The 10495-nt window shown below is 45.5% G+C and overlaps 1 protein-coding gene across 2 annotated transcripts in view; it reads right to left on the bottom strand.

Annotated features, from left to right (window-relative positions):
- Positions 1-1213: 1213 nt before the first annotated feature.
- Positions 1214-10495, bottom strand: part of LOC109898836 (tight junction-associated protein 1-like) — a 131009-nt gene continuing 121727 nt past the window's right edge. For both annotated transcript variants that reach the window (XM_031835825.1, XM_031835824.1), the window contains one exon: positions 1214-4080. In XM_031835825.1, coding sequence (XP_031691685.1) covers positions 2581-4080 — 1500 coding nt within the window. In that variant the 3' untranslated portion in view covers positions 1214-2580. The remainder of the gene's footprint in view (positions 4081-10495) is intronic.

The following is a 10495-nucleotide window of genomic DNA, read 5'->3' as shown; positions in this document are numbered from 1 at the left end:
AGGAGACAGAACGCCTTCCTGAGTGGTATGACGGCTGGTGTTTATACTTGCGTACTATTGTTTGTACAGATGAACCTGGTACCTTCAGGCGTTTGGAAATTTCTCCCAAGGTTGAACCAGACTTGGAGGTCTACAATGTTTCCCATGATGTCAAGCAAAGAGGCACCGAGTTTGAAGGTAGACCTTGAAATACATCCACAGATACACCTCCAATTGACTCATGAGGTCAACTACCCTATCAGAAGCTTCTAAAGCCATGACATCATTTTCTGGAATTTTCCAAGCTGTTTAAAGGCACAGTCAACTTAGTGTATGTAAACTTCTGACCCACTGGAATTGTGATACAGTGAATTATAAGTTAAATAATCTGTCTAAACAATTGTTGGAAAAATTACTTGTGTCATGCACAAAGTGGATGTCCTAACCCACTTGCCAAAACTATAGTTTGTTAACAAGAAATTTGTGGAGTGGTTGAAAAACGAGATTTAATGACTCCAACCTAAGTGTATGTAAACTTCCGACTTCAACTGTACATAGAGAATCTGATGCTGAACACATTTTATGGATTACAATTAAGACAAATTCAACATGGCTAAATACAGAACGGTAAGTCAATTGAATATACTGGACCAAATGAAAGTCCAAAAGGAACACACGCACACAATCAAAAATCAATCCATAAAATCAAAAATTATATCCATACAAAAGCATGTGGATGAAAATGGACCTATAGCGAAAATAAACGCCAAATATCGTGAAGCCATGATTACATTCCAGATTAGGTATTGTATTTAGAAAGGGACAAAGATTAAAACAACTTTGCATTTTTTCAAATGATCTGAACTCTCCACCAGAATATCTAGGGGTGGGGGACATCTGATAAGCACACTGATTAAATACTTAAAAGGTTGGCTGAACACAGAGGAAAACATATGAAATCATTATCCTCTTCACGGTTTACTAGTTACTAGTATAACATCCTCTGTGAACCCTCACAACGGAGACTGGGTAGTACACAAACAAAAATACTTTCCTGATCAGGAAATTGTCAACGGTAAAGAAATAGCAAAAATATCATCAACCAGCCCTGTCATACCATGCAGACCTTTCGCCTTCGATTATTCCTTGTCACTTTGATATTCTGGAAACATACTATTGTTACTGAATACATTGCTAACAGAAGTGGTACACAATGAGAATTGAAGGCATCTTCAAGGAGAATTATTCCCCCCCCCCCCCAGGGCCTAGTGAATATTTCCAAAACACATCCACAAAAATGCCTTAAAAGGTTGTCGTGGTTCTTCTGAAAAACACCGTGTTTCATGCCATTTAGGTCTTCCTTTGTAATAACCCATGTAAAGTACCAGAGTTAACAATAGAACTATAGGCCTGTTTGTTTCTTGAAATGAAAATACAGATGACTAAATCCAATGACAGATCAATAACAGAACAAAAGTGAAAGAGTAGAAATACTTTGACTGTTCTCGACCATCAACGTCATAATATGTCCAGACCTCAGCCATAAAAGTGGCATAAAAATCTAAATGTCAAAATCAAAATTATTTGAATGAAGAAGCGATTTGAAGAAATAAAAAAGGTAACAATTACGATAATAGAAAGACAAATCAATGAAAACTAATGTGTTATTGAGAAAATAAACTTGAGTGAGACCGACAATTTCAGGAATTCATTGAGGGTGACCTTCCTAGTTCTTGTGTAGTTGACCAATTACAGAGAAGAGAGCCCTTAAGAGTGGGTGCTCAACAGACTGCTGCACACTTCAGGTGCTCCAGAGGGGCATCAGAATAGATCTTTTCTGGGAATTGGGGGGTTAGAAACCCCCTCAGACAGAGAGGGATAGGCACTGAGAGTCTGTGTGGGGGTCCGTTCCACCATCCACTCACACCAGACAACAGCATGCGCTTGCAAGTGCTTGCCCTCTTCACCATTCGTCCATTCAGAGATGGAGGTAAAGTTCTCATGTTATCAGATTCCTGCATGACATATCATTTCTCTAGGGGGGAGGGGGGATCCAGGGTAAAAGAGAACCAACAAGGGAGAAGGCAACAACTCCATCCATCCTGCATATCGCCGATCATCTCAAGTGACGAGATGAAACGTTGCACCATCTGGGCTGTTCCATGAGAACACACTCTGGCTGGATGTTTACACACAGGAAATGACCCTGTAGTCACCATTCTCCTCTCTGCAACAGTTTTGGAGTGTTTGAGAGACAGAAAACTAACCTCATTCAGAAACCACCTGTAGGACCCTTTGTTCTGCTACTGGAGGAGATTGCAGGTTTACAGTGGAAAACAAAGGAAAGAACACCGCAAACTTTACCATTCAACCGGCAGCCAGGCATCGCACATATCTTTTAAAGAACAGTCAGCTCTTGAATGTGGTTACTAGAGAATGTGTGTATTTCCTGACTAAACTCATGAGAGACAGCAGCACGGACAAAGGAAGGACCAACACGAATCATCTCTCTCTTTTCTGGTAAGATAAAGAGTCCACAGACCATTGAAGAGTTAGTCTGTCAGATGACCGATGAAGTGAGAGGAGTAAAGTCCCCTAGTCTCAGTCCAGCAGGTTACCATGCTCCTGTGCCCGGGTCAGGCTGTCTTTGCGGTGCAGGTGGTGGACTCCCATCCTCTTTGGGCTCTTCAGGGGTCGGCCGGGGGTGGAGGTGGAGGAGTTTGCAGGAAGGGGAGGGGTGTTCTTTGTGTAGTCCTCTAGCCCTGCCAGGACCCGGGGGGCTTTGACGGGGAAGTCCTGTGGCAGGATGTCTCTCTCCTCTGCAGAGCTGCCTACAGACCCAGTCTCGTCCACAAAATCATTCCTATTGGCCTCCGCCGGGCTGGTCTCCACAGTGATGGCCGTTGACACGGTGTCGCCACTGGTGTTGTCTCGGTCGTTGTCCAGTGGGTCCAGGGCCATCAGCAGCTGCTCGCTTTCCTCTGTGGAGAAGTCTGCTCCATAATGCCCCCTCCTGGTGCGGAGGTCAGCCATGCTGCTGGTGTCAGTGTCCAGGCTGGACTCTCGGCTTGCTGTCCAGCTGCGGGTGGAGGACCCCTCCTCCCCGTCCGAGTAGGCCCCCCGTAGTGCCCCCCTGTCGGAACCCCCGCCCACTGGCTTGCCGGTCCGGGTCCTCTCCAGGTCCTTGACCGTCTCACTGCTGAAGGAGGTGCGGTTGACCAGGGTGCCCTCAGAGGATGGTGCCATCTTCTCCACAAACATGCGCTGCCAGTTGGCCAGCAGGTCCTCCTCGGAGCTACCTGAGCTGGCAAAGGCGCTAGGGGGCTGAGGGGGGCTGCTGAAGGGGCTGGACTGGTTGGAGAGAGGGTCTGCTGTGTCCAGCTGAGTAGGGGTGCGGCAGGGGTCACGCTGCCCCCCTCCCCCTGAGGAGGAGGACGTCCCAGATCGCCAGCCCCCGTCCGACACAGCGGGGCTGTTTGGCACGGTGCGCTGGCGCTCGTTCTCCTCGTCGTTCTGCACCAGGCTGAGGGAGATGGCCTGGCGTGTTGCGTAGGTGCAGTTGGGCAGGGGGCTGTTCTTGGGGATCTTCACCTTGTCGTCCGAGGAGAACTCGATCACCTTGCGGCCGGGATAGAGGGGGTGGGGCGGAGGGGGGGCTGGGTAGGGGTTGAGCTTCTCGAAGGCACCACCCTCTCTACCCTCCTCTCCTGATTGGCCGTCTGCTGACAGGCTGCTCTGGCTCCGACACATGCCGTTCTGCTGGAGGAGCTCCTGGGCCTGGCTGCTCTGGGCTGGGGCCCTGCTGCTGTGACCGGGACCCCCGTTCTCTCTACCCCCTCCTCCTGCCTGGGGCCCAGTCATGTCCACATGAACAAACACATCCTCTGCCTGGGGCCGGCCTGCACTGCTGCTGGACTGGGCAGAGTTGAGCACCAGAGGCTCAGGCTTCTCCAGGATGCGGGCAATGACTGAGGTGGGCACCACGTCGGCGGGCGTCAGGCTCATGGTGTCGGAGTCCTGGCCCTGGGCCCCCTGAGAACTCTTATCCGGCAGACTGGCCTTCATGTGCTTGTTCACCATGTCCTGCAGCTCATAGGGCAGCTGGAAGACAAGAGGAGACAAACACAAAACGTGACAGGTTTTGCAGACGGGCAAAGACATCATGATAAAATCAAAAGTCACAGGCTTGTCAAACTCAGAACGAATTTCTGAACTTTAAAGTACTTAATATTAGATGTAACTTGTAAATAAACCATGTTAATTAATAATGAGAACAAGTCCCCCACCTGCACTCTCTCCCAATTCCCTCAATTATCTGCAACAACTTTAAAAAGGTCCAATGTAGCTGTTTATATCTCAATATCAAATAATTTCTAGGTAACAATTAAGTACCGTACTGTGATTGTTTTCAATTAAAATGGTCAAAAATAATTTAAAAAACAGCTTCTTTGCAAATAGCAATTTCTCAAGCAAGAATTTTGCTAGGACTCTCTGGAAGTTGTCTGAGTGGGGAGGGGAAAACTGAAAACTAGCTGTTATTTGCAGAGAATTTTGGAACTCTTTCTTATTGGTCATGTAAATTCCATCCCACCAAAACAGGCTGAAATTCTTGCCAGTCTTTTCAAACAGCTCTTACACTAAAAAGAGCATTATCATTTCCACAGTATTATTCCAACCTCAGTGTGGAAATATATATATAAAACATTTAAAAGTCTGCATCTCACAAGGGCTGACAAATCTTTCCCGACTTGCTGTGCTTTTAAACAGCATGTGATTCCACGTTAAGAGCTCGCAGTGGGAGTATTTAGATTATCATGTCAAATGCATTAAGCTTCAACTTTCCCTAATAACCGAGTGGCAAAGACTTAGCACTCATATCTCTCCCATGCAAGGACTTTGTGCTCCGATCCAAATTAGAAAGTGGCACATCTCAGTGGGATACGAGTGGCGTCACGATTGTCAATTACAGTTCCAGATGATTTCTAAAAGAGCTGATGCGATCCTGTAGTGGATCAGTCTCTCTGTGTAAGAGCAGTGAATGACACTAACACACGGCTGCCAGGTTAGACATCACGGGGGTGTCTGATGCTTGATATGTGAATGGAAGAGAACAGTGGGATCTATCAGTCAGAGCTGTGAAGGAGACAGTCTCCTGCTGCCTTTCTTCCCTGGCCACCAAATGTCTCCTTGTCCCTGACTCCATGTTCACAGGAACAAAAAGCAGAGAGAACCAGGAGAGAAAAAAAGGCTCACCTCCAATGAGATAATTGAAGGGGGGGGTGAGAAAGAAAGAAAGTGAGGAGCTGAAGTAAAGAAAAAAAGGCTGGCACCTAGGGCCCTTCTATCACGGTGATACTGGGTGTGACAAGCCAAGGCTGTGATATTGATATGTGGAAAATGGGCAGAGAGAGTATAAGTGATTCCACAGTCCCCGCTCACTGATGCCCTAACGATCCTGGTGAGCAACGATCGGCACGCCCGCCTCCCCCTCATTTCCTCTGGTCAGTGGGGTGGGCCAGGCAGGATCAATACAACTGTATAGGGCTGCCAGGTGACTCCTCTACTGGTCAGAATTGTACACGACATACCCCTGTGACCTCTGCCCAATTGCGTATAGCGATCAAACAAGCTGCCAAGAGTCATGGGTCAATGACTCATGATGAGCTTACAAGCAGCTCCTGTATCACATCCATGTGGACACAAAGGTTATATACAGTCGTGGCCAAAAGTTTTGAGAATGACACAAATATTAATTTTCACAAAGTCTGCTGCCTCAGTGTCTTTAGTGTCAGATATTACTATGGAATACTGAAGTATAATTACAAGCATTTCATAAGTGTCAAAGGCTTTTATTGACAATGACATGAAGTTGATGCGCAGAGTCAATATTTGCTGCGTTTCATTCTTCAGTGAGTGAGACCTTTTTTTTAGCACCATTCTTTCCTATAAAACATTGGCTATGTTATTTTAAGCACTGCAGACAACCATTGTGATGCAAATCTGCATGGGTCCATTGATGGCCACAGTCATGGTCATTTTACATGCTATTGTACTAACCGCTTACTCACTGCAAATTATAACAATACGCATAAACTCAACAATGGAGGAACAGTTTGAGGCAAAGTGGGTATACTATATATGGCATAATGCCTGGGGAGACAAAAGCATAGCTCTCTCAGAACAATCACATGTGCAGCAGTGTGAATTGGTGCTCACAGACAGCCAATCCACTCTAGTGATAAGCTTCAGGACTGGGCTGCTGGGAAACTCCTGCCATGCTGTATAATTGACTTGTGTTTCCTTAGCCAATCTTCAGAATCCATCAAATCTCCCACAGATGGCTGCTGCCTGCCTGATAAGATGATTTGTATACACGGCTACTTTTCCGACCCCCTCCTAGGGAGCAGCTCACTTGGACACAGGATGACTCAATGCTTTCTGCCTGCCAGCCTGTTTGCCTCTCTGCCCGCCTGCCTGTCTGCTTGCCTCTCCATGTCCATACTGCCAGATCTTTTGCAAGGAGGACTCTATAACCATGGTTATCCAGGTTTCCCTTTGGTGTACTTTTATCATGCTTCCTCTCGGTCTTACTTTTTCTCTCATAATGGATAAGGACTGTCAAGGGGACATTGCCTTATGGCCAATGCTTTGATTTTCAAAAATATGTCATCTTCAAGACACTTCACTTGTTTGTATTTGCAAAAATAGCTCACTGCAGCAATTGGATCTCAGTCTGTAGACCCATTTCAAGAACTACCACTTTCTGCGACTATGTTTTCATCTAGGTCCTGAGTGGCTTAGTTGGTAAGAGGTTGGTGCTGGCAGGGCTAAGATGTTTGAAATGCCAAGATGCTACAAATGTATGCACTCATTGTACCAAACCCCCCCCCAGCTGATGTCCACGGCTCCGCGAAAATCTAACTAGAGTAATAAAAAAAAAAATCCACATACAAATCTGCCTGTTTAAAGTAGAGATCTCAGTTTTGCATGGGCTGCGTCTCAATTCACCACCTCCGCCGATGTCGGCCTGCCCCATCTGCGGTGGAAGGTGGCAGAGCTACAGCAGTGTTTGTCAGACCATGAGACGTCCCGAATATTGGCCATGAAAACATCTGTGGCGTCGGAACGGTTGTTTTGCTCTACGACGCCCACAAGACTCGACTGAATTGTAGCCTGGTACCAGTTTGAAAAATGAATGGCAGTATAGAGGTAGTTTAGTGCATATAAAAAAAGGGGTTAATGTGTAAAACTTTCTTATATCGCTCAGATATAGGAGAGACACTTAAAAACAAACAACCTTTAGATATTTTTTTGTTGACCATCTATTTTTCCATGTATGAATCTGTTATTCAATGCGTTTCTATGGGCTAATAGCAGTAAAGCCTGATTCAATGTTTCATCAAATAACGTTTTAACACACACACCTAAAGGGCTCCTAAAATTCTAAATCAAATAGCTAAATTACTCTTGGTATGACCATCTTAAAACAGCGCGCCCCCCCCCCCCCCCCGGCTTCTTCTAAGTGGCATATACTGTACATAACAAAATCAGTCTCACAAGCTCAGACAAAACAAGGGGGTAAATTGCTAGCTCACTTGTTGAATAAGGGCATGAGTACATGCAATCAGCAAGTGTTTGAATACTTGAGAAGTTTAAAGTAGATCATGTGAAATGTGTGTTGAAGTACAAAAGTTGCCTTTGGTGTAGAACCACCAGGTAAGCAAAACGCTCACTCTTTCAACTAATGCTTGACAAATAGAGAGAGAATAAAATAGTTCACAAATAAATAAGCTGATCATAAAACAAAGGAATAAAATGAGTTGTGCGAACAGACCTGCAGCTTGTGGCAGATTGTTGGGTTTCCCAGCAGTATTCAATTATGGCAGAACTGCCAAAATTCCTTGCTCCGGCCAAACGCTACGCCACGCCCACAGACGTTAGTTTCTTCTCCGCAATTAGTCTGAACCTCCCAGAAGCCAATGGGTTGGGCCACAGCCAAGACACACGTGGGTAAAGCGGCATTTTGAAGATTCGTATTTGATCCTCTGAATAGTTAGACATGATCTAAATCAGAGATGACCCCTCATTTTGACATCAACGCAAACAACTTCAGCGATGGCAGTCTCAGATTGAAGTATGTAGCGAACAGAGCAGTGTATGAATTCAGGCAAGAATTACACATCCCTTAAAAATAGCCCTGGCTGGCAGTCACTGCCCTGCAGCGACAACGCGGTTGTCACATCGGCAGTAATAGTCCTCTAGAGACCAGAGCATCAGGCATTGAGACGGCACCGTCAATTCATAAACTAACTAACTGAAGGTGTTTGAGCAGAAGGTAGCCCTGTGGATCAATGAACGAGGGAAAAAAACCTAAGGCGCACATTCAAACACGGTCTCTCATTTACTGAGAGGGATTGGATTGTTAATATCACAGGTAGTGGAAACCATGTCACTAAAATTCACTGAAAAGGGTCGGACTTTGGCACAAAAAATGAGGCGTCTACAAGTTTATTTATTCAGTTGAACAAAAAGTATAAAGTGTTACATTTGAAATGTAATTCAAATCTTAACTGCAAATCAAGTGTATCTAGACATAAGCACTAGTTGTTCATTTCTTACAACCAACATGATAGTATTGACAGCAATGTTTAACATGTGATGCCCAACTTCCAATTAAAAAGTATTCTTCACCTCTAGGGCGATTAAGTCCTAGACCACTGTTATACTACCCACAAGCAAGAATACAAGGCCCTCTCTCGGCCGTCATTCGGCAAATCGGATCATAACTCTGTACTCCTGCTTCCTGTTTACATCAGAAGCTCAAACAGGAAGCACCAGTGACCCGCTCAGGTGAGAAATGGTCACCAGAATCAGAGATTTTGCTACAGGACTGCTTTCTAAGCGCTGATTGGAATATGTTTCGAGCCGCCGCCTATAACTTTGACGAACTAACCACCTGCCACCGACTTCATTAGGAAATGAATCGGCGGCGTTGTCCCCACAGTGAAGGTTCGCTGCTTCCCCAATCAAAAGCCCTGGATTAACACGGAGGTTGGCGCTAATGGACAGGGCTATCGCACACAGGGCTATCGGAGACAACCCTGAGGCTACGGATGAGGACAAGAACAAGAAGTCCGGCTATGACGTCCGCAGAGTCATTAAAACAAACAAAAGGACAATATAGAAGGTGAAATCATACTACACAGGCTCCAATGCCTGCTGCATGTGGCAGGGGCTACAGTCCATTACGGATAACAAAGGAAGACCAAGCTGCCCAATGATGCTTCTCTACCAGACAAATGCTCTAAGGCTTCATGCCACAATGAGTACCAACCACCCTGTAGCACTCACATCTGTAATCATGAAGTGCTTTGAGAGGCTGGTTATGGCACAAACTCAATCATCCCAGTTTCTTCAAGTTCCTCTGTGTCCAAATCACTAAGGACTTAAAATGGTCCACACACACGCACAGTCGTGAAGGTGCGACAGCGCCTCTTCCCCCTCAGGAGGTCGAAAAGGTTTTGCATGGGTCCCAAAAAGTTAAACAGCTGTACCACAGAGCATCTTGACAGGTGACATGACAGCTTGGTATGGCAATAGCACTGCTATCGATAGCATGGCGCTATAGAGGGTGGTGCGGACAGCCCGGTACATCACTGGGTCCGAGCTCCCTGCCATCCAGGACCTCTATATCAGCTGGTGTGAAAGGAAGGCACGGAACAGATAACGACTCCAGCAACCCAAGCCACAGACTGTTCTCTCCGCATCCGCACGGCAAGCAGTACCGGTGCATCAAGTCTGACACCAACAGGCTCCTGAACAGCTTGTATCCCCATGCTATAAGACAGCTAAATACATAACTAAATAGCTAACAAAATGGCTACAGAAACAATCTTATTTTCGCACTCTCTCTATGCACACTCACAGGACCCTAAACACTCACTGACACTTCAACACAAACACTCACTTCATCATTTGCTCAAACACACAACACATGCACATACATGTATACTGACTCAACACACACACTCACATACAATCATCATAGGCGCTGCTGCAACTCTTTTTTATCATATCCTGACGCCTAGTCACCTTACCTATACATGTCCACTTTATCACTCCAGTATCCCTGCACATTGTAAATATGGAACAGACTGACTCTGTACATAGTACGCTTACTTCATGTTCTTCTTATTTCTTGTGTGTTTTCATTCTACCTTATGTTATTTTTAGTACTGCATCGTTGGGTTTAGAGCTTTGCAAAAAAGGCATTTCACTGTACTTGTGCATGTGACATTGAGTACGGTTAAATGCACACTAATGCTATTTTTGTGGATAGTAAGATAAATATAATAGTTCGATAAAAATGTTTACATGCTATGCAAGAAAAACAATTGGTCTGTCATGTAGCATGCTGTTCAGTATGTGTTGACAGTCCTTTCTACCGCGCCATTTTTGAAAGATCATGAGATACTTTCTGCAAACATTCCACGGTCAGTGTGAACCGAAGTGACAA

Source organism: Oncorhynchus kisutch, linkage group LG11 (genome assembly GCF_002021735.2).
Source record: "Oncorhynchus kisutch isolate 150728-3 linkage group LG11, Okis_V2, whole genome shotgun sequence".
NCBI lineage: Eukaryota > Metazoa > Chordata > Actinopteri > Salmoniformes > Salmonidae > Oncorhynchus > Oncorhynchus kisutch.
Note: the sequence above shows the minus strand (reverse complement) of the source record. Positions and strands in the feature narration are given on the sequence as shown.